Raw genomic sequence first — 25,410 nt, 5'->3', positions numbered from 1 at the left:
TAATGGGCCCATGAGAATGGAAAGTTCTTTGAGTGATCTAACAGTTTTCCACTTTATGTACAAAGATGCAGTTAGTTCACTTCAATAATCACCTGCAGCGAAAGCAAGTGGCTCGAAAGTGAACACATGCAGGGGAGAGCGAGGGAGCCAGTGATGTCCTAAGAAAAATAATACAGTGTAAGAGGAGGTTTTACAGGTGTTTGTTAGGGGTGCAACGATACACAAAATTCACGGTTCGGTTCGGTTCGATACTTTGGTGTCACGGTTCGATATTTTTTCGATACAAAAAAAAATGTTCATGCCTTTTTAATTTGTCATTTATTAAAATTATAAATATATATTTTAACACAAAAGTACAGTTTTTAAATTTAACCCTAACCCTTGTGCGTGTTGTTTTTTAGCTCGTCATATTGCAGCCACAGAAATTATTTTGTCCATGAAACCATAAAGCTGCACTTTCTTTTTGCCTTATAGTCTGATTTGTCATAACTTCTCCGTTTTGTGGTAAGCTTTTCTTTGGCTGTCACTTCTTCACCCTGACCTGTCTTATTTGACTCAGCAGAACTAAAATATATATCTGTCTGTGAAGGTTCTCAATCATCCAGGTCATCGCAGTGAAATATATATCCTGCCGCACTCACATAAGCTCAGCGATTCTCTGCGCGATCAACCTCTCACATGTTTAAGCTGCGGGAGATTTCACTTGTCATGTTTGCATAGTAAGCTAACGATTAATAAGACGATGTCAGAGGAATTGGTGCACAAATTATCATCACTCACAGATCAGTGCTGTCGCTCTCTATACACAGTTCGCACGATTGCAAAGTGAAAGCAAGAAAACAAACGCAAATTCAAACACGATTTCAATATGTCACATATTGACAGTGGCTCACCCAATGACATAATTACCCAGCTACATTTCTGAAAGAATGCAAAAGCATTGACATTATTGACATTTTTCCTTCCTACAATAGCCCGACAGGCAGGGGAGAGATAGCCCCGGGACGTCGGGCTAGCGATATTGCGAGCCCTGTATCTGATTGAGGAATCACTCATCTTTGGAAAAGAGAGTTTATTACAGAGAAATGTCTCTTTCCAAAATAAAAGCTATACTATCCGCTTCTTCTGGGCTATATTCTCAGCAGCATATTAAACATATCAGGTCTCCATAAGGAGAATCATGTGCTAACAGCTGTCTAAATGACTCGGCTAAAGTTTGTAGCATGCATGCTTGTTTTTGTCTTTGCACTAGGATGATGTCGGTGTAAATGTGCAGTCATATTCGTTGTGTTCCCACTAGTGCTTTCAGGTTAATCTCGTTGAAATAACCTTAACGCCACAACACCGCAAATCTCCGTTAACGAGCTACCCTATACAGAGGGGCTAGACGGCCAACACGTTAACGAGCTAACTGCGCTAACACACTAGCTCCCACCCATGTAATTGAGTATTTCATGGCACATCCAACATACTGTTTTACTTTAGTCCATGACGCGCTTACCTTCAGGGTCATACGTCACATGAAAACCAAAATAATTCCAAACGCCAGATCTGAATGAGGGTGGGGAGGTCCACTTCTGTCTCGCTAGCTTGCCCTGCGCTCTTCCTTCTGACCATCCTGTCTGTGTTGAGTGCTCAGTGAATCTGCGTTCGACTACTCCGCCTAGGCTGCACTCTCGAGCCTAGGCGGAGTAGTCAAATGCAGATTCACTGAGCGCTCAACACAGACAGCATCGTCAGAAGGAAAGTTGATAAAATAAATTACAAATTTTGTATTGTTCTTTTTTTTTTTCTCCCCTTTGGTTTTCTTTCTTTCTCTCCCCCTCTTTCTTTCATTCTTTCCCCCTGTCCTATCCCACAGTCATGTCTGTCCCGTTTGCAACTGAAAATAAAATAAATTCATAATTATAATAAAGGTCAATCAAATGGACCAATATGATGATCCACTTAAAATAAATCCTCTTGGCATCTTTCTTGGCCTCAAGACAACAATTCTGATGGCTATAGATCCAAACGGGACACAAAAAAAAAAAAAAAAAAAAAAAAAATTGAAAAAAACAAAATTTGAAAAAAAATTGTATTGTTCGATACATATGCGTACCGAACCGAAAGCACTGTATCGAACGGTTCAATATCGATACGAATATCGTTGCACCCCTAGTGTTTGTGTATGAGGACAAAATGGAAGATAAAATAAATAACAAGAGGCTGAAGAAGAAAACAATACGATTTTCAATAAGGGCCACTTTAGCTCAGGAGGTGCAGTAATTAGAAGGGTGGTGGTCTTTTTACTTGATGTAGTTTCTGAGGAGAGGATATCAGCAAAGTTTAGTATTGTGGTCTAGACCAGCGGTCCCCAACCCCCGGGCCTCGGACCGGTACCGTCCCGAGAGTCGTTTGGTACCGGGCCGCGAGAGTTTAGGTTCAGGTGTGAAATGTATAGTTTTCAGGGTTTTTATCGGTTTTCAGCGTTATTTTGTTATCGTTTTTATCGTTACCTCGGTTTTCCTGGGTCTTTTCACGTGTGTTATGAATAAATCTTTTTTTTGGTACCGGTACTGGTTTTATTTTGTTGTATTTATCCACGACACCTTAAAGGCCGGTCCATGAAAATATTGTCGGGCATAAACTGGTCCGTGGCGCAAAAAAGTTTGGGGACCGCTGGTCTAGACAACCCAAAACGGGATGTCCACATAAAAATAAATAAATAAATAAATAAAAAAAAAATACACATCCATGCAAAACATGTGAGTCGCAAAACTGACACTGTGCCTCTCGTGTATAGCTTTAGTAAATCAGTTATTTTTGCAGTTGACCTCATTACATTTGTATTGTAGGAGCGCCACAGGAAAGGCACAAGCCTTACACAAGCAAAGACCCCCCTGCATTTAGTCATTACTTATTATTAATATCTGGCTCCTTTTACGTTGTAAACTGTTTAGATTTTACTACATAAAATAGTGCTCATCACATCTTGTTGACACCAGCTGATTACACCACTCCGTCTGTCCACCTGACCTGAGGAGGAAACAAATGTCTGACCTGATCTTGTCGGTCCAGTGAACCACCGGTGCACCTCAAGCACTCCTCAAACTGTCCTCATTCATAAAGTCCTCTACAAACACTCACATTAGGGGTGACAGCTGGATTTCTACATTTCAGTGCAGCTAGCCAGCAACGAAAAACAACTTACTACTTGAGACAGAGAGTGAACTTGAACAGTATATTCTTGGTTTTAACAAAAAAACTCATTGCTGCAGCCAAAGACAGTGGAGAAGTGACCAACTTGTTTTCCACTAAGTTATCATTTCTGTCACTTAGCTAACATAAAATAATGTAAGTCAATAAGCAGCAACCAACCAAACCCACTGGTGTCACATTCTGTACTGCCACAAGATGGTGCTAAACTTGTCCCAAAAACTGATTTATTAAATCCAGCTTCAAAGATAGTGTTCAATCTAACAGATATTTAGAGTAGCTGTAAATTAGTCTTCATACATGTAGCGTTACATGTTCATTTTATTAAATACCTACTTCATACAGACTACTGATGTGTCAGTTGCAAACAAAACGGCTCTTAGAGCCGACTCTTTGAAGTGAACGACGCGAGCCGACTCCTTATTGGGAGCCGTGGGTTTGTTTTTTCCCCCCTTTCTCTCACCCTATCTCGCACTGTTTTCCCCGCTTCACTCCGCACAGAGCGGGAGGGAAAGAGAGAGAAAGAGAGCCAGGGACAACAAGGTCACATTAGAAAGGTATAGTAATCATCCACAACTATTTTCAGTTGCAGATGATAAAGGATTCAGAAAGTTTATTCATGCAGGTCCATATGACAGAGGATGTGCATCTTCTTTTTGTTTTCATATTTTTATTTATATTTAATTGTGTTGTGGTTTGCAGTGTTTTGTGTTGTTTCACTTTAAATTTGTTTAAAAGTTGAAATGTAAATAGTTGGGTTTGTATAATATGATTTATTTATAACATTTTATGTGGAGTGAATAAATAAGAGTATATTTACGGTGGCCCCTAGAGACAAAACACGTACAAACTCCAAAACACGTAAAAACACAACAGAAGTGCTCCAGGATGCTAGGGGGCAGTGTTGAGCTTTTGTTACCTAGAGGCTACACAAGCCAGGAAGTACCAACAACTGGATTTGGTGTGTGGTAGTAACAGGTAAATAAACAGTTTTTTAAATTATTTGAATATATATGAGTGCTTGTGTATAAATACACAAACAATACACATGCTTTCAATTGTGTAATTTAAGTGATCTAGGCAGCTCTGTTTTGAAGTTCAGTTCATGCTAGAAATGTGTTTTGGAGTTTGTACGTGTTTTGTCTCTAGGAGCCACCGCATATATTTATATATAAACATATAAAATTAAAACCACAGGTTTTTTTTTACATTAGTAATTCCTTTTGTGCATAATTTTATATTGTTTTTGATAATAAATTAATTAAAGCAACAAAACAACCTGAAGAGCCTGTTGGGAGCCGAAAGAGCCGGCTCTCTAAAAAGAGCCGGAAATCCCATCACTAATACAGACCCCATCTCCAACGCCCCCAAAAAACAAACAGTGGTGATGTGCGGATTTACACATGTGGGAGTTACAGTGTAACTTCAACATGCAGAGGAATCAAGATCTGAGTTAAACTGTGACACTTAATCCAGCAAATACTGATAAGACTTTCATAACAGGCTGCCTGGCTTCTTAAACAGAAGTAACCTAATCAACTTAAGAGACAGAAGTCTCACTAAACAAACGATCCACACTTCCAAAATCCCCAGCCACACACTGACACTAAAACCACATTTTGAGCCTCAAAAAGGCCTTCAAATTTGTGAGGACCGGTGAGTGTGTCCTCACAAGTGACTGTTGGTTCTCACAAGTATAGCAGAATGCAGATTTCGGTCCTCACAAAGATAGCTAGACAGGAACACACACACATTATATCAAACAAACACAGATTGGCTAGCTGCCTGCTTGTTGGCCTGACAGCCTTACAGTAGACCCTGTGAGATGTCAGGTTGACCCAGAGGCTGGAGGGCAGTTTGAATTTGATTAATGAGTTGCTAATGTAATTAATGCCAGCACAGTCCTGTGGGACTGAATCAATTTAACTTTGGTTGGCCATCCGTTACCATCAACTTCAGATGATTTGTTGAAAGGAAAAAGAAAACAAAATCGCTAACACAGAAAGACAGAATTATTCACACTAACATTCACACCTGTGGACACTTTATAATCATCAGTTAATCTAACCCCACTGTGTGTGACAGATAGAAGGGGAACAATACAGTCAGACCGAGTGCAAATGAATGGAGCAAAGTGACCCTTCATAAAATATTCATGTCCAGAAACCCGGAGTTCCCCACATCCTAATGGCTCCATTTATTGGTGGAAAATAGAAGCTCAATAATTTGCCTACATGTCTGTGACCTGACATCATTAATTAACCTCCTACAGGCTTTGTTCAGCCTTTGACACATATATGTCATTTGTATAAAACCCCAATGAGTTTGACATTTAAGTTAAACAGTCTTCTATTTAAACAAAAAGAAATGACCATAAATAATGAGAAAAGGTGTTACTTCATTAATCAGTGTCTGTACTGTCCAGCTTCAACATATCAACAAATGATCAAATATCACATCATCAAACCAAATTTAAGCTGCAGAGTTCTACTGTTGACTTAAACTGTTAAACACATCAGTGAGCCTCACAGGGTGAACATACATCTAATGCATGTTGATTGTCATGTTCACATAGAAATTTTATAATATTTTGGTCAGATTACAACTACCAAGCTGCGTGCATGTTGAAGCTCGACTACTTGCGCTGTCAGCAACCTGCTAAATTGTGCTGCTGTTCAGAAACTGGCACACTTTAGTAGATCGCCTGCATGACTCCTACTTTACTTTGTCACTTTAATTTATTCTACTCAGTAAACCAGCTCTCTAATTCTTCCTGTTTGACCACTGTTCAATACAAATATAGTGATCACTGGTTGTGGGAAACTATTCACTTCTTTTTAAATATATTTGTGATGATGTCTGTGATCCACCCCTCCGCTGACTGTTTTTGGGTATGACACAGTGAAAGTAGTTTAATATGATAATATGATGATGATATTATGATGATCCTCAGAGGATATGATCTTTACAGTATCAAACCAGTTTATAAACCAGTATGTATCCATTTTTTTCAGTACGACTGGGCGAGGAGCCATACTTGGACTGATCACGTGCACTCGTGCGGCTCAATACATAATGAACTCCCAGTTGGAGCTCAGCCAGCAGCGAGCGCATGGAGCTCTTTATTGCTCTCATTCATTCTCTGTGGGTAACTGTCCTCTCTCTGGTTAATGATTCTCTGTCGCATTTACACTATTCATGTCTCAGTGTTATTCCCCCTTTTCTCTCTCACTCCCCACCCTCTGCAATGTCATGAATAGATTTCTATGACCCTCATTCGTAGACTATTTGCCCCCTCCTCCCTCTATCCTTCAATCCTCCATCACCATTTGCCCCACTGCCCGAAATATCTGTCAGCTGCTGGCCAAATAAAAGACGGGGAGAAAAGAAAAAAGGAAAGACTGTGTTGTCAACATCCCATGTCAGGAAGAATGGAAGCATTCTGCTCTATTGCCCTCCCATATAAAAAGGATAGCGAAAAGAATGGGGGACAGTACATAGACCGAATAGCAGCAACATGGGCCTAGATTTCCTTGTCTGTAGTTTTATTATGAATTTAGTAGCTTCTTCTATTCAACAGAATTTAAAATAGAAGATATGGATGCTATTCTACAATCTTCTTTGAGCAAACAAGCAAGGGGAAGAACAACTTCCTTTTAAACAAGAAGAGTAATCCAGCAGAAACAAGCAGGGCTGTCATTGGCCACCACCACTTCAAGGGGTGAAAAGAAACAAAAGACAAAACGGAGAGATGAAGAACAGCTAACAGGACAAAACTCAAACTATAGGCGGGTGTAGACAAGTTAATAACATGTAATCATGGCATAAACAAATCAGAGTAAAACAAGGGCAGCCTGAGCCTAGAGCAGAATCAGGGTCACCTGATCCAAAACTAATTATAAGCTAGATAGAAATACTGCATTCCTAAACACATAAATGAACAAAGAGACAGACAGACTGGCAGACACAAACATTTCTCGTATCGTTATACTTATACATCTACTGTTAATTTCATATAACACCAGTCAAAGTGCAGTATGGTTTGGTCTGTGTGTGTGAGAGATGTGTCCGCATTCAGGACGGCACTTAATTCTGTGATTAGCCTTTATATGAGCAATGGCTGGGACTGGGATTACAGACTGAGGTGGGCTTACTCGAGCACTTAAAAAAACGAACTTATGGGATCTTCTTAACTGGACAGATTGCACTGTATGGCATGTGCTGCTGACAGCACATAATCCTGCAAAACACTATAATCTGTGAAACACTGGCAGAACACACACTCATCTCTCACAGACAGAGTGAAATATGAGGCCCAGGCTGTGGACATGACATTACATTTCTTCAGCTACTGACAAATTAAGCGCTAAAAAACTGCATTAAATGCAACGAGTTTTGGTCAGAAATTTGTCATTACTGCTTAGATGTCAAAGACATGATGCAAACATTCTAAGGCCTGGACAAAAAAATCCTGCTGGCTGTGAAACCATGACCATGTATTAAATATTTGTGGAGAAAAACATAATGGGGAGCACCACTTTAAATCAAAACCCGCATCGGATTTCACCTTCAAATTAACTGGTAATCCTAAATGTCTGCATACTTTGACTTTTATTAATAGACCATTATCCTCAATAAATAACAAAGTCTAATATTTATGTGTCACTTAAATATTAAATGAGTTCTCTTCAACTGTTGTTTAGAATTTTATCTTTTTAGCCATGTAGCACAGGACACATGCATGTGTACCACGTAGCTACTTCATCATATAAATACTATGATATAGTAGCTCAGTACGAGACCAAGGGAGGAATCAGTCTTCAGTTTCAACTCTTCTCTCCTTGTCATCACAGCAGTGGATTCTTGTCCTTTTTGGGAAGGCTGAGCAGACTAAACCTTCCCAATAAAGTATAGACACAGCGAACACCATGAGACCGGACAGTGTGCGCACCGCGGATGACGTCAGTGCGCACACTGTGTCTGAGGAGGATGTGCGGAAGTGCTTCAGGAAGGTGAACGCACGCAAAGCTACTGGTCCGGACGGGATTCCCGGCCGCGTCCTCAAGTCATGCGCGGCTCAGCTGGCTGGAGTGTTCACACACATCTTCAACCTTTCCCTCTCTCTGTCTGTAGTCCCAGCCTGCTTCAAAATGGCCACCATCGTCCCTGTACCCAAATCCTCCACCATCTCCTCATTGAACGACTGGCGACCTGTAGCCCTGACCCCCATCGTAAGCAAATGCTTCGAGAAGCTGGTCAGGGACTTCATCTGCTCTGCACTACCCGACTCACTGGACCCTCTACAGTTCGCATACCGCCACAACAGGTCCACTGATGATGCCATAGCCCTGACACTACACACTGCCCTGTCACACCTGGAGAAGAGAGACACGTATGTGAGGATGCTGTTTGTAGATTACAGCTCAGCATTCAATACCATCGTTCCCTCGAAGCTGGACAGGAAACTGCAGGATCTAGGACTGAGCAGCTCCCTCTGCAGCTGGATCCTTAGCTTCCTGTCTGACAGACGCCAGGTGGTCAGACTGGGCAGCATCACCTCATCCCCCATCACACTGAACACTGGTGCTCCACAGGGGTGTGTACTGAGCCCTCTCCTGTACTCACTCTACACCTACGACTGCACAGCCACTAACAACTCCAACATCATTGTGAAGTTTGCGGACGACACTACAGTGGTGGGTCTTATCACCAACGGTGATGAGACGGCTTACAGGGAGGTGGTCAGCGCCCTGACCCACTGGTGTCAAGACAACCATCTCACCCTCAACGTCGCAAAGACAAAGGAGTTGATAGTGGACTTCCGGAGGTGCAGAGAAGTACACACCCCCATCACCATCAACGGCGCTGCTGTGGAGAGAGTGAGCAGCTTCCGGTTCCTTGGCGTACACCTGGCTGAGGATCTTACGTGGTCAGTACACACAAACAAAACAGTGAAGAAGGCGCAGCAGCGCCTCTTCTTTCTCAGGAGACTGAAAAGATTCGGCATGAGCCCCCGCATCCTCAGGACCTTCTATCACTGTGCCATTGAGAGCATCCTCACTGGATGCATCACCACCTGGTATGGCAACAGCACCGCCTACAACTGCAAAGCTCTCCAGCGAGTAGTGCGGTGCTCTGAACGGATAATTGGAGGTGAGCTTCCCTCCCTCCAAGACATCTACAGGAAGCGCTGCCTGAGGAAAGCGGGGAGGATCATCAAGGACTCCAGTCACCCCAGCCATAAACTGTTCAGACTGCTTCCATCAGGAAGGAGGTTCTGCAGCATCCGGTCCCGTACCAGCAGACTGAGAGACAGCTTTTTCCATCAGGCCATCAGACTGCTGAACACTTCATAGACACCTCAGCTTCACTACTGGAACTTCAACATTATGCACTCCACACTGTATATAAATGCCACTTGTTTTGCACATATTCAACTCTGTATATTTTATATATTTTATTATTATTATTATTATTATTATTTTATTTTATTTTATTGTTTTACTATTTAATTTGTAAAAATGTGTATACACACACACACACACACACACACACACACACACACACACACACACACACACACACACACACGTAGGAAAATATTTAGTATACACATCCAGAAATGCATACACTATTATATATTGTACATATATTTATTAGTTTCAGGTTGGCCATTCTTGTATTTTGCTCGTTTGTGTTGTTGTGTTTGCACATCTCTGTTGCTTGTGGGGCTCGCACACAAGAATTTCACTCGCATGTGCTGTGCCAGTGTGCCTGCACATGTGATGTGACAATAAAAAGTGATTTGATTTGATTTGGATTTGATTTGATTTAGTTGGTTTCAAGAAATGACACATTTGGTTAAGAGAACTACACAAGAGAAGAAAAATAACATAAGAGGTGACCTCATATGTGGGATTCCTAATTATTCTTAAAAGCTTTAAGACTCACTTGGACTTCCTAACAATTGGGATAACTGGCATGTACCATTCTGTCTGTGCAGTGAAAATACTAGTACAATCCTCAGCACTGTCAGAGGTTCTGTGTACACATGACAGCTGATCCAGAATGTGTCAATGCCATCTAATCTAGCAGTTTGCTCTCAACTGGTTAAACACACATTCTGTGCGTCTGTGAGTATGCACGCACGCACGCACGCACGCACGCATGCGTGCGTGCGTGCGTGCGTGTGGGGATGGGGGAGGTGGGATTCACTATGGTCTGGCATGCAGGCAAAATCCAATATGGCATTGGCTGGGATAGAGACAAGGATAGACTAAGAGATTGGAAGTGAGAGAGACCTTAATCAGCCTGGCATGTCATGAACTGACACACACACACACACACACACACACACACACACACACACACACACACACACACACTTAGAACCAGGTCAAGCATACCCAAACGTGACCAGTGAGATGAGATCAACAACTCATGCAGCTACTGCAGCCTAAATTACAGTTTCCCATTTATGTGTAATAATGCCACGCTAGCTCAGACGGAGCTGTCTTTCAGTTTGTCTCTATTACTGCTGTCTGTCTGTCTGTCCTCCTCACCAGAAGACAGAGGAAACCAAATCCATATCCTATAATGCAAATGGCGTGTGTGTATACATAAGAAAAAAGCAGAGCACATTGTTAGAATAGCTAGTGTTTGCTGAAGCATTAAAGTTTGGCCTGAAGCTTTGTAGGACTAGAAAGCTCATTCACACCAATACCCCTCTGTTTAACCCCACTATGTACAATAGTAGTCCATAAGTCTACTATTCCATGGCAACGTGATCATTCAAAATAATACAAATATTAGTGCATCTAAAAATATTTATAAAAGAAAAAAAGCTTGAAAAACTAAACTTTCATTATAGAAAAATGAAATTTTTAAAATTAATTTCATTTTTAAAAATTGGAAATCATCATCATCCGTTGGGCATCTTTCTTTGCCTTTAGACAACAATTCTGATGGCAAAAGAGCCAAACGGGACAGGCCAAAAAAAAAAAAAAAAAAAAAAAAAAAATTGGAAATCATTCGATCCCTATACAACCGTTGCAAGAGCTTGGTTCGCATTGCCGGCAATAAGTCGGACTCGTTCCGGTGGGTGATGGGCTCCGCCAGGGCTGCCCTTTGTCTCCGGTTCTGTTCATAATTTTTATGGACAGGATTTCTAGGTGCAGCCCAGTGGCGGAGGGCTTTCGCTTTGGTGGCCTCAGAATCTCATCTCTGATTTTTGCGGATGATGTGGTTCTGTTGGCTTCATCAGGTGAGGGCCTCGCACTGGAACGGTTCGCAGCCGAGTGTGAAGCAGCAGGACTGAGGATCAGCACCTCCAAATCTGAGGCCATGGTTCTCAGCCGGAAAAGGGTGGAGTGCCCACTCCGGGTCGGGGATGAGTTCCTGCCCCAAGTGGAGGAGTTCAAGTATCTTGGGGTCTTGTTCGCGAGTGATGGGAGAAGGGAGCTGGAGATCGACAGACTGATTGGGGCTGCAGCTGCAGTAATGCGGACGCTGCACCGGTCCGTCGTGGTGAAGAGGGAGCTGAGTGTAAAGGCGAAGCTCTCAATTTACCGGTCGATCTACGTCCCTACCCTCACCTATGGCCACGAGCTGTGGGTAGTGACCGAAAGAACGAGATCGCGGATACAAGCGGCAGAAATGAGCTTCCTCTGAAGTTTGGCCATCCGGGAGGGGCTCAGAGTAGAGCCGCTGCTGCTCCACATCGAAAGGAGCCAGCTGAGGTGGTTCGGGCATCTGACAAGGATGCCCCCTGGGCGCCTCCTGGGTGAGGTGTTCCAGGCATGTCCCACTGGGAGGAGGCCCCGGGGCAGACCCAGGACACGCTGGAGAGATTATATCTCTCGGCTGGCCTGGGAACGCCTTGGTGTTCCCCCGGATAAGCTGGAGGAGGTGGCCAGGGAGAGGGAGGTCTGGGCCTCTTTGCTTAGGCTGCTGCCCCTGCGACCCGGCCTCGGATAAAGCGGATGAAGATGGATGGATGGAAAATTGGAAATCCATTTTCTCTAATCGTTACAGTATTTCATTTTGAGTGTGAGGAAATTACTACTCAAACAGTATAAATTCAGTTCAGTACAAGTAACTGCAATCATGGGATGAAGTTCAGTGACACACCTCACAAGGTGCTTAAGCGACAAATGATCATTGATGAAAATGATTGGAAACTTAAAAATTGTTGTAGGACAGGGCTCACAAGGAACAGGGATGACTGCATCATAGAGAGGATTGTCAACAGGGCTGCCACAAACGATTATTTTGATAGTCGACTAGTCACAGGTTATTTTTGCGATTAGTCGACTAATCAGATCATGTAAAACGTACAGCTTATTGCACCAGCAGCATCTGCTCTTATATAACTATCATTAGCTTACAGCTTTAAGTGTTTAAGGTATGTGCTGACTAAAAATAAAGACAAGATGATAGTTTATTACATTTTAATGAAATTTGCAGACTTGCACACTTCTGTTTAATCAGTTTATTGACGTTTATTCAGCTGTGTAAAACCTATAACTTTAATCTCAGCCAAACCAATTTACTCAGGAACAAATAAAATACTGAAAAAACACAAACAATAACATTTTTAAGTTATCTAAGTGACTTATATATCATGTTTAACCTGAGTAGCGAAAGACGGCGGTGGGTTTGAAAACGATTTGCCGGGAGTCTGGTGTTCTCACCGGCTCTAGTGAGCCTTAAACCCCGGCTAGCTATCGAGCTGGTGGGTAACAGACGTCTCCGAAAACGGCGGAGCACTTCTGAAAATATGTGGTGTCTTGATAAACTGAGCAGATATTTGAGGTTGGGGTGAAAGCCACCACATACAGATGTCCTGAGGAAAGGAGCTACGACTGTCACATTCCTAATATCAAGTCACTCTTGAATCAGAGACAATATCAGCCCAAAGTCCTCGTTTCAGATGGAAGTAAATATATTTCATTTGGAAATCACATGACGTTTCTGTAGTCTGTGGTGATATGGGGTGTCATGTAATCTGCTAGTGTGGGTGATTGTTGGTTCACTGTGTCCTGACCTAAGCGCCACAGGGAATCTAAGGGGCACTGTCAAGTAGAAGAGGAGAAATCCCTGACCCAAAAATACAGATGAGATGAATGCTGCTACAAAAACATGTCACACTGCTGAAACTGAAATTAATGGTAAAGAAGGTCCAGCCAAGTTTGGAGTGTGGAAATAGTACTACAACTTACCTAAAAACTCTTTTCAGACGATGGATATTTCCGGATTGTAAATCCTTTTTCATTAAATCTTAAATATTCTAACAATTTGAGATAGTGGATTTCCTGAGATTATCATTTTGATGTAAATAATTTAAAATGTAATTTACTTTTTTCAAGATATTTTGAGAAGCACTAGTTTTTTTTGAATAAGTGGTGATTTTTGAGACTAAAAAAAAAAAGCTTAAAAGACCCCGAAAGAGATCTTTATAGCAAAACAAAGAATTTTCATAAGATTTATTCTCACAGTAACTGCCAGTAACCTTAATATAATTAACAATGATTACAAGTTTACTCTGGATTATAAATCTTTATAAACAGTCTATGGTTAATATGGTGTCAAGCAAGTGTCGCCACTTGATAGCCACTGTGAAATGCTTCTGGGCACTTACTACACCATTACTGTGGAGCATTATCTAAATTATCATTAATTCATTTTACCGGGATAAAAACTGGATGTACAGTATTTATCCTAAAATGTTTGCTAACTTTGTGCCAAAAACAATTTGAAAATGCAATTTTTGCCCCTTTACGTTTTTGCACTTTTGAATTGCCATTCTGTTTCTTTGCAGTATGTCTGCTGGTGTTTCCCAGTAGGTCTCCATTTCTAAACAACATGAAAGGAAAGGTTTCAACCTTGAATTTTTGACACTCACAACTCCAGAACTAGCACCATCTCTGAAGCCATCTCGTAGACCTGGTGGAGGTTGACCACATGGGGACAGGCGCTGGCCAGTTCAAGTAGTGCAATCTCATGGATGATCTCCATCCGGCAGTCCTGCCCTTTCCGTCTCTTCCTCATTATCTTAGCAGCGTACTCATGACCCGTGCACTTCTCCACACACTTTCTGACCACAGCAAACTTTCCCCTGAAAGAAAGGAAGACCATCAGAACTATATTCATAACAGCCACTGGTAGATGACAATATAACACTGACACTGCATGCTCATTGCACTGACCAATTAAAGAAACGAAAAAAAACAAAAACAAAAAAAAATGTAAATAATTTAATGCAATTTTATTTATACAGTGCCAAGGTAGGCATAAGGTACACCCTACATATAGATACATACATATAGAGAAAACTCAATTTAATGATTCAGTGCAAATAGTGAGTGAGAAAGGTGACCGAAGAAGAAACACTCAATGCATCATGGGCAGCAGCCTACACCTATTGAAGCATAACTAAGGGAGGATTTAGGGTCACCTGATCCAGCCATAACTATATGATTTAGCACAAAGGAAAGTTTGAAGCCTAATCTTAAAAGTAGAGATAGTGTCTGTCTCCCGAATCCAAACTGGAAGCTGGTTCCAAAGAAGAGGGGCCTGAAAACTGAAGACTCTGCCTCCATTCTAATTTTTAATACTCTAGGAACAACAAGTAGGCCTGCAGAGCGAGAGTGAAGTGCTCTAATAGGGTGATATGGTACTATAAGTTCATTAGGATAAAATGATGAATAGATGATGATACATCATCTGTTCCCAGATTCATTCCTATTTTCTATTATTGCAAAAACAGAACAAACACTGAAGGTTCTTCAAAATGTTCACAAAGAACAGCATTATTGAACTCTGTGCTGTAGGGGTAGTTATAGTTAGCCTAGAGCAAGAAGAGAAGCTGTGAAATTAAAATAAAATTGATAAAGACTTGTAAGACTTGTACAGCCCTGTGCCTGAAGCAGTGAACCAACTTGCTTGTGAGAGTCATGGGGCCGATGCTGCTGGGAGCTACAGATTCCAGCACTGATCCGTGCTTTCTGCCAGTGTGATCCCATGACAAAAACCTGCTACACATCAATTACCATACCATGCCGTCTTTATTTATAAAGCACTTTATGAACCCTGGTTTTAGTTTAAAGTGCTGCACATATACAAATAGCATAGACAGGAAATAAAATCAAATATGTTAAAAAACAGAATTATTTAAAAAAAAAGTCAACCTGTTTTAAGAAGAGCTTTAAAATCAGAAAGAGAAGAGGTCTGCCTAACCTACAACAAAATCATGATCACCTCTAAATTTACGCTTGGTTTTGGCACCTCAAGGAGCTGCTGACTGGTGGACCTAAGGGAACAGGCAGGTGTATATGGCTGTATTAGCTTGGAGAGGTAAGAGGGGCCAGGCCATTAAGAGACTTAAAAACAAATAAAATAACTTTTAAAAAGGACCCTATAAAGTACAGGCAGCCAGTGGAGTGAAATTAAAATGGGTGTAAGTCCTCAGTTAAATGACACATGGCAGACGCCTAATGGACACATCGCTAACCCAACAATAAAGTGCGTTACAGTAATCCAGTCTAAATGTAACAAAAGCGTTGATGACCGTCTCTTGACAAAACAGGCTTTATTTTGGCTAACTGCCTCAAATAAAAAAAGCTAGCTCTTACAACAGCTCTGACCTGGTTTTCAAGTTTAAGATTTGCTCTGCCCAAGCAGAGAAGCCCAGACCTCCCTCTCCTCAGCCACCTCCTCCAGCTTGTCCGGGGGAACACCAAGGCGTTCCCAGGCCAGCCAAGAGATATAATCTCTCCAGCGTGTCCTGGGTCTGCCCCAGGGCCTCCTCCCAGTGGGACATGCCTGGAAAACCTCACCCAGGAGGCATCCTTGTCAGATGCCCGAACCACCTCAACTGGCCCCTTTCGATGTGGAGGAGCAGCGGCTCTATTCTGAGCCCCTCCCAAATGGCCGAACTTCTCACCCTATCTCTAAGGGAGAGGTCAGCCACGCTTTGGAGGAAGCCCATTTCCGCCGCTTGTATTCGAGATCTCGTTCTTTCGGTCACTACCCACAGCTCGTGACCATAGGTGAGTGTATTGGCGTAGATCGACCAGTAAATTGAGACCGGTACCGAGGGACACGGTCGAATGCCTTCTCCAAGTCCACAAAACGCATGTAGACTGGTTGGGCAAACTCCCATGCAGCCTCAAGTATCCTCAAGAAGATAAAGAGCTGATCCAGTGTTCCACGACCAGGACGAAAACCGCCTTGTTCCTCCTGTATCCGAGGTTCGACTAACGGATGGACTCTCCTCTCCAGCACCCTGGCATAGACTTTCCCATGGAGGCTGAGGATTGTGATTCCCCTGTAGTTGGAACACACCCTCCGGTCCCCTTTCTTAAAGATGGGGACCACCACCCCAGTTTGCCAGTCCAGGGGTACTGCCCCTGATCTCCACGCAACATTGTAGAGACGTGTCAACCAAGACAGCCCTACAACATCCAGAGCCTTCAGGAACTCGGGGCGGACCTCGTCCACCCCAGGGGCTCTGCCATCAAGGAGTTGTTTAACTGCCTCAGTGGCCTCGCCCCCAGAGATTGCTGGGTCATCCCCTTTGTCCCCAGACTCTGCTTCCGCCACAGAAGATGTGCAGGTGCGATTGAGGAGGTCCTCCAACTATTCCTTCCACCGCCCGAAAATTTTCTCAGTCGAAGTCAGCAGCACTCCACCCGCAATATTCACAGTGCAGGTAGAACACCGCTTTCCCTTCCTGAGTCGCTTGACGGTTTGCCAGAATCTCTTCGAGGCAGTCCGTAAGTCTTTTTCCATGGCTTCTCCGAACTCTTCCCACACCCGAGGTTTTGCTTCAGCCACCGCCCGCTGCCTCCGGAGTCCCACAGGCTAACCAAGCCCGGTAGGACTCTTTCTTCAACTTGGTGGCTCCCTTCACCTCCCTCCCTCGAACATGGTGTTTGTTATAGCCAAACTGTGGTTTGCACAGAAGTCCAATAACAAAACACTGCTCGGGTTCAGATCCGGGAGGCCGTTCCTCCCAATCATGCCCTTCCAGGTCTCGCTGTCATTGCCCACGTAAACATTGAAGTCTCTCAGTAGGACAACAGAGTCCCCAGGAGGAGCACCCTCCAGTACCCCACCCAGGAACTCCAAGAAGGCTGGGTACTCTGAACTAAGTGTTATGATACTCTGTCTCTCTTCCATTGTTAATTGCTTTTTTCTCCTTTTTGTAGCAACACACTTTCTGCAATACAATACTGTTCAACTGATGCTCACCAAAGTGTGTTCAAACACTGCTTTTATACAGACACGGGGTTGTAAGTAATCCAGAAAAGTTGAAACACCTGTAGGAATTAGTAGCACCAGCTTTCAAGGCTTGATCAACCTCCATTGCTGTAGAACAGCTTTAAATTGTTAACCCATGTTGTGTTCCCTGAAAAAGGCCTTTTTAATAATTCTGAAATGTACATTATTTTTCAGTTTTGGGTAACCTTACCTTTCTTTTTTTAAACCTCTGGCAGTTCACCACTTAAATGTGTACCACTTCAAGATATTCACTGAACTTGAACAACTTGAATTGCAATAAATAACTGGAAAAATTGGGGTGTTCTAAAACTGTACAGTGTATGTACAAGTAATCCCACATTAGCCCCATCCATTAGCTCTTCAAATCTTTAGTGTAATCTCTTCAATCAGAAGAAAACTGGCTTAAACAGAGAGGGATTGAAATAAGGGGCCAGTAAAACATGAGTGAGGATTATATTGGAATTTTAATTCAATTCAATTTTATTTATACAGCGCCAAATCACAACAACAGTCACCTCAAGACACTTTATATTGTAAGGTAGACCCTACAATAATAGATACAATTTGAATTTGATTCAAATCATTCAAAGTTACTCTAACAGAATTCAAAAATAAAAGTGTTTTGCATTAGCATATTAGTTCTGCGATGTGATTTTTTTGGACATGCTGCATGTCAGAATCAGAGAGACTTTAAATCTAAGAATTACTACCATACTACCAGGATAATGTTAGTTTACTTGGTAATTCTAAATTGGCCAAGCATGACAGACATGAAGTGCACAAAATTAGAATCAAGCACTGCATAAATGTGTGGTTAAATGTGGCTTGTAGTCAAAAATGCTTTCAGTGGTCAGTAAGGCAATATATGAACACCAGCCCATATTACTTTATGCCTGTTCTCTTGAGATAACATTGTGTTCAACTTGAAGCTGGTCTCATAATATAAGTCACTAAGATATTTTAAGAAACTAACTCCTTTAGCATGCACTCTTCTACTTCACATTTCCTTTCATTAAGCACTTTCAAAGATTTATACTAGAAAGCAAGTCAATGCCTTCCTGTTACAGTGAATGGGAAACTTCCTCAGAGCCTACACTCAGCTTTTTCTGTCCACCACACTAAGCGGTTCTGGCATTTCCTTTTTATTTTGTAAACCTTTCATCTATTCAGCTGTGCACATGAATATTGCAGTGAACAGGAAACAGACAATACTGCACCAACTGATTGACCGTGTACTAGAAAACTGAAGATTTACTAACTTCGATGACGATCGTATTATTTTGAGCACCAGCTCTCAGCCAAATAAACTTTTGCATAAACATGCAAAAGAAAAAAAAATGTTATATTTAAAATAACAAGTAGCAGGGGATGAGAGAGGGAGGATGGAGAATTGATCAGTTATTGGTATCGGAAAGTAGTGCACTGGAAAGTTGTTGGCCATGCATATTAATTAATGAAGGTTTATATTGGGATTGCTTTAAGCAGCCACCCTTAAAAGACCTCTGGGAGCAGTGCGTCACGTTCTAGCAGTGGTCTTGCCTGAAAAACGCAGAGAGACGCGGTTTAGTTTGGAGTCTAGGCCTGCCTTTCAGAAACCATACTGGGCCACCGCAGCCTTTTCTAAAGCAGCGTCAGCACATTTCCAAAGCCAGCAGCCTCATTCACAGGCTACACCCTGAAAGAGATGGCTTTTGTGCATGTGTGCAAGTCCATGTATATGTGCACACACATGCACCAAGCCAGAAGTGATGAAATGGTCACAATTATTGAAATAAATAGTCTTTAGGTTTAACAGGTGGATTTCTGAGGTGCTAAATGGCCTGTATTTGTATAGTGCTTTACTTGGTCCCTAAGGACCCCAAAGCGCTTTACACATTCAGTCAGTCATCCAACCATTCACACACACACACACACACACACACACACACACACACACACACACACACACACACACACACACACACAGGTGATGGTAAGCTACATTGTAGCCACAGCCACCCTGGGGCGCACTGACAGAGGCGAGGCTGCCGGACACTGGCGCCACCGGGCTCTCTGAACAGGTGAAGTGTCTTGCCCAAGGTCACAACGACCGAGACTGTCGGAGCCGGGGCTCAAACCGGCAACCTTCCGATTACAAGACAAACTGCCAACTCTTGAGCCACGATCGCCCCCTGGTGCTATGCTATAACAGTGATTTTGCAGCCACCATCCTATCCAGCTGCTCACAGATATCTTACCAGCCCATCACATGGCAGCAAAGTAATACATTTAGGCATGAAGACATTGTTAAAATCACTGCTGAAGTTCAAGCTCTAGTCATCAAAAATGTGTAGGTAATGTAGGTTTTCTACCAACTATTAGCCATCAGTAGTTGGAGTGTATCAGTGTTCTGGCTGCGTTGTCATAGCTAGTCCCTGTGAAAGGGTGCCCTAGATTCATTTAATGAAAAAGATTTTCAGGTAGAAGGTGGGACAGGTGTTAGCACGATTACCTCACAGCAACAAGGTTGTGAGTTGAATTCCACCATTAGCTTGGGGAATTTGCATGTCTATTCGGCTTTCTCCCACAATCCAAAGACATGCAATTAGTGGGTTTAGGTTAACTGGTTATTCTACATTTCCCAAAGGTGGTTATGATTGCCTGTCTCCATGCATTAGACTGGTGACCTGTCCAGGGTGTACTCTGCCTCTTGCCCTAAGACAATTGGGATAGGCTCCAGCGACCCCACTAGCTCAGCGTCTAACACTTCCACTACCATCACTGACTATCCATTTGGATTAGGGTTGGATGCAAACTGGTAATGTTGATTTACTGACATCAAAGATGTCACTGATCCTAAAGCTGAAAAAACATGACTTTAATAAATGTGTTTTCAGACAAGTAACTTTTGGGGTTGGCAAAGAAACTCAATCAGGATTGCTGATAAATTATTAAGCCTTGGCCTTGCCAAGTTAAAAGACCCTGTAGAATCTTCAGCACCACATTCAAATATTTAAGTGAGTGCATGAATACTTTTAACCATGTGTGGATTGTTGTTTCTTAAAGTTATTAAGCATGTATGCTATATATTCAGCCCACCTTGGAAAAAGAACAGTTTAAAGAAATGTTTAATAGCCCAAAATTGCCATGACATTCATGCTCATGATGAGCTGAAATCTTCTAGCCACAAAAGTATTGCTTTTAGGTCCCAAAATGTTTCAAGCTACAGTAAACATGTTTGTAAACATGTTTGTCCCCCAAACATGTTTATGTATAAGGTAATGTGAGCTGTGGGTCCCCTTGCCACTTGCTCTTTCATCAAGAACCTTGGGATGACTATTTGACTCAGTTTTCACGTTGGATGCTAACAATCAATTAAGAAATATTGCCAAATTGAGTTACATGCTGTCACACTCTGAATTATTTAATCACATTTGAATTACTGTAATTCACTTGTCTGAGCAAACGTTTAAGGGTCCACTTTAAGATTCTGGCTTTGACTTTTAGAATATTGCAGTCATAAATATGCATCGATTGGTGTGTAATTCTGTCTTCCAAGACATCGATGCACTCTCATAAACTTGGAATTAACCTATTAAAAATATATATGAGCGGGCACCGAATTTGTGGAAGCTGCCATGTTTCCCCATCAATCTTGAATACAGTGGTTGAGATGGACATCGCCATTCCACCTAATTTCATTTTCTGTATATGACTAGAGCAGTGGTTCCCAAACTTTTTTTGCTAGACCCCCCTTTGTTTTACAAGAAAAATGTTTGCGACCCCCCTCCCGCGTGCACACACACATCCTCCAACCACACACCCATATTTTGCTCCATTTATTTCACACCTCAAACATTTATTAAACAATTAAGCAAATACAAGTAATCTGCAATAAATTACAGGTAGTAATAAAATAAACTACTAACTCTTTTACGCTACGTCCACACCTACACGGGTATTTTTGAAAACGCAGCTGTTTCGTCCACACGTAAACGGCGTTTCGAATCACAGAATCACTCCTTTTTTGCGTTTACGTGTGGACGAGGAATACAGAGTTCGTCACACAACGTCAAAGGTATGTGCCTTTTTTCACGTCACGCTGTGCGCCACGTTATTGTTTACATGAGATGAATAGCAGAATGGCAGATAGAGACAAAATACTGTTGATCTGAGTATCTTCAGGTTTTACAGGCTTACATACACACGCAGTTACTGTCCCTCCATTTACAAAGACAGAGGCGTCACAGTGTGATTATTTTACATGTAGTTGTTTTTTTCCTGTTTAATAATATTCAACATTGCTGTCAATGCATTTTTCAAAAAATGCCTCTCTGTGCAAAATGGGTTTAAAAACAAACAGCTGTGGGATACTGTTTGACCGGGATTTGAACCGGGGAACAAATCGTGGCAGGATCAGCCTGATATTATTTGTATCCCACTGTAACTTCACTGTATAAAGAGCTAACATCTCCAAAATGTCAGGAGTAGTTAGTCATTACAACAAGTGTTTGTGAACTAAAAATCAAGAATGTGGGATACCGTTTGTCCGTGATTTGGAGAGCCCAGCGCTGCTCCCGATGCAGGGAAAACCAATCCTGCAGGGAGACCTACCTCGGCACTTGTGCAGGTGAAACCAAAGGGAAGACATGCTTCACCATATTGTCTAGTCTTTGGCTTAGAATGAAGTTGCTTTGCGTTTGTACGGGCGCCCCATGCTAGCAGTGTGCAAGCGTTTTGTTTTTTTTCCCCACTTTTCATACCGCGCCCCCCTGCAATGGCTCCACACTTTGGGAAGGTCTGGGCTAGAGAATGACAACATAGTAAGACAAAGGCAGCGCGGAAGGGAACTCGTACGTGTTTTTGTGCCATGGCGGCAAATATAAATTCATGCCTATACCATCAAGTTATGAAGGGTCATACTTCTTTTTTTTTTTTTTCTTTTATCTTCTTATTTGGTGGGGGTCCTCTTCACCAAAGAAGTGAAAACACAAGGAAAGAGACGACAGAGTAAATATTGGCACAGCAGCCTTTCAGAGAAGATGATGCAGAGAAAGAAGGATTTTAACAGTGACGATAAAGTCGCTTGCTTTCTGCTTGACAGGTAAATCAACCTAACAGCCTAAAATTTATGTTTTGGTCTCTCTTGGCTGACTAAAGCACAGTCACTGGTGTAATGCTCTTTCCAGGACCATATGGGCTAAGTGAGAATCCCTGTCTGTCACTAAAACCCATCAAGGAAAAAGCTTTGGGTCTTAACCATATGTAATTCAGAGCTTCGCCATAGTACAAGTTACAAAAGGAGCTTGGGTGTGAGCCATCTGGGACTCCCACCGCATAAAAGCAATACCTCAAAGCCCCCATCGTCATCCTACTTCCACCCCAAGATATGAAAAGTAGATCGTTAATGAGGGTCTGAAAGCCATATTAAAAATGCACTAATTAATTAATAGCAAGCTTTCAAACTTCAGGCACGTCTTGAAAAATTACATACCAACACCAAGTCACTCATTTTCATTTTTAAAGCTAAACGTTTGCATGGATACAAGGTGATGTAAAGTGTACATGACAAACAAGGAAAACTGGAGACACGAAAACATTTTATTTACATTTTGAGAGACAGCAGCAAAATGATATACATCACCAAGAAAGTGCTGACCTTTATTTGACATGTATCTCTATATTTTCTGTTAACTGTTTATTTACAAAATGAAAACTTTCATGCTAGAAGAATCAGAAATCCTCAGTGCCTGTTGTACGCTTCTCGTTATTCGACTTATGAAGGTGGGCGTTTGCATGAACAAACTGAGGTTAGTGTGGAGGTTCAAAGCATACATTTGTAAGCCCATACTGGAACTTGAGGTAAACCATAAAGTCCAATAATGAAATGTCATGAAACCCCCAACTTAAAAAAAAAAAAAACAACTAAAAGGACAAAAGCAAAAAACAAAGGAGTGAGTAATTAGGTGTGGAAGTCAAAAAATGTGTTCCAAATTCAAAAAAGTGTAATTGCAGAGGTAACTTAACCTCTTTGATACATTTGATCATGTTCACAGTCAACAAAACACAACTCCACAGAGGAATGCATGGGCAAACAAAGCCAAGTTTACAGCTGAGCCTTTAATCCAAAAAAGCCTCATGAATGAAATTCCACCACTAAGTTCAGAAGGCTCATGCAGAGAGTAGGCTAAGAGTCAGCTACGGAATAAACACAACTTGTATGGCTACAGAACAACAACACCTTCATCTGTTATTACACTGACTAACAGAGCCTAACCAAGTTATTGCTGTATGTTGTCTGTTATGAGAATGTATATCTTTACTTATATAGTGGTTTACAAATCCACCTAACAAGTGATAGATCCCTGGTTCGATTCCAGAAGGAGACAAATCCCTGAGGGTTTGCGTCAGGAAAGTCATCTGGTGTAAAAATCTGCCAAATCAAACATGTAGTTTCAGTGTGCTAATGCTCTAGACTTTTGATTATTGCGAGCTAAGCTTTTGATTCCTATTTTGACTTCTCTATTATTCTTGGACACTATGATCTCAGCTGTTTGGTTCCGGTGTTCAGCTGATATAGCTGTGCCTTGCTCTCTACCTCTCTCCATCTCCCCAATCAATGGTTTTTAGTATGCCCACACATAAGTCTGCATTTACATCAAACCAGTGTATGACTGTGTACGTGACAAATAAAATTTGAATTTGAATTTGATTTGAACCACTGAGCAGTGCCTTGGTGAACATAAACTTGGACACATGACCTTTTGTCAGCTGATCTTCTACAGTGCTGTAGGCCAGAGTGGTTCTGCAGATTAATGTAAGCTTTCATGTTGTTCTGTTGCAGCTAATCTCAGTCACAATGTCAGGTCTGTGACATACAGACATAAACAGCCTTTGTTGTGTAGCTAAGATTGTAGCTGTGCTATAATCAAAGTCGTTCTAGAACTTGCCACTCTACAGCTATCTTGGTAACATCTCTAGGCAGTTATTTCAGGTACAAGAACTTATCTAAATGAATGGAGAGAGAACCATAACTGCAATTTCAGTGATCACTTGCACACAAAAAGATGTTGGCAAAACTGGCCAACAGACCTGGTGTCTCATTTTAACCACAGACTATGTATGTAAGTATATAGCATGAAGTATAAAAGACAAATGTGCTGTGTGCACTAGCAAAAGGAAGGTTATCCAGTAATCAATAACAGCATTTACATCTAAAGACATGTAGGAAAAGCTGAGCGTCATCTGAGAAGCTTCTCGGGTGAGAGATGAAATGTCTTCAAGAAACGTATTAAACTACAGTCACTTTTCTTTCCAAGCTCCTTAGATTACCATGACCTGGGTGACTGACAACCTACACAGACAATACCATTTACACTTTCTAACAAAACATAACATTAATAAGCTTTAATAAGCTTGTCATCCTATGGATGAAGTGCAGCCGGTAACAATAGTCCTTGTTCTGCTGTGCAACTTTATGGAACTTTGTGAAGCAGAACCAGTTCTCCACCTGCTGCAGGTTTGCAACCACTTTGCTTAGACTGGACACTATTTTGTTCTCCAATGTGTGCTTTTCCCTTGTTTTGTATACATTTCTTCGGTTTGCTTTTTATTCCCACTGTTTACTCATTATATTTTATCAAAGTGCAGTTGGTGTGGAGCACATTGTACATGTACAATGACAATAAAGGGCTATTCTATTTTTTGGCAGAACAGGATCTCACTGCTATATAGCTGGAATCCAAAATCGTAGAGTTGGATTAAAATTATAACTTGCATTATTATAAGAGACTCTGGCAAGTGGCTGGATGACACTGAGAAGCAGTACACCAGCAACCAGCCAGAAAGGTGGCAAAAGGACGTCTAGTTGTATAATGGTCTATTACCCTCTGCTCCCTAATTCTATGAATTCAATTCACCTACATTTTATTTATATAGTGCAAATTCACA

General features: G+C 41.8%; 1 protein-coding gene across 2 annotated transcripts in view; it reads right to left on the bottom strand.

Annotated features, from left to right (window-relative positions):
- The window catches only part of stk17a (serine/threonine kinase 17a), a 40,986-nt gene that overhangs the window by 8,977 nt on the left and 6,599 nt on the right, over nt 1–25,410 (bottom strand). Inside the window, exon 2 of one of the 2 annotated variants that reach the window (XM_014412717.2) lies at nt 14,102–14,314. The exons of the other annotated variant lie outside the window; for it this stretch is intronic. Within the exon in view, the coding sequence (XP_014268203.2) occupies nt 14,102–14,314 (213 nt within the window). The remainder of the gene's footprint in view (nt 1–14,101; nt 14,315–25,410) is intronic. 2 annotated transcript variants of the gene reach the window in all.

This window comes from Maylandia zebra, linkage group LG9 (assembly GCF_041146795.1).
Source record: "Maylandia zebra isolate NMK-2024a linkage group LG9, Mzebra_GT3a, whole genome shotgun sequence".
In the NCBI taxonomy this organism is placed as follows: domain Eukaryota; kingdom Metazoa; phylum Chordata; class Actinopteri; order Cichliformes; family Cichlidae; genus Maylandia; species Maylandia zebra.
This window is presented reverse-complemented; position numbering and strand designations above follow the sequence as displayed.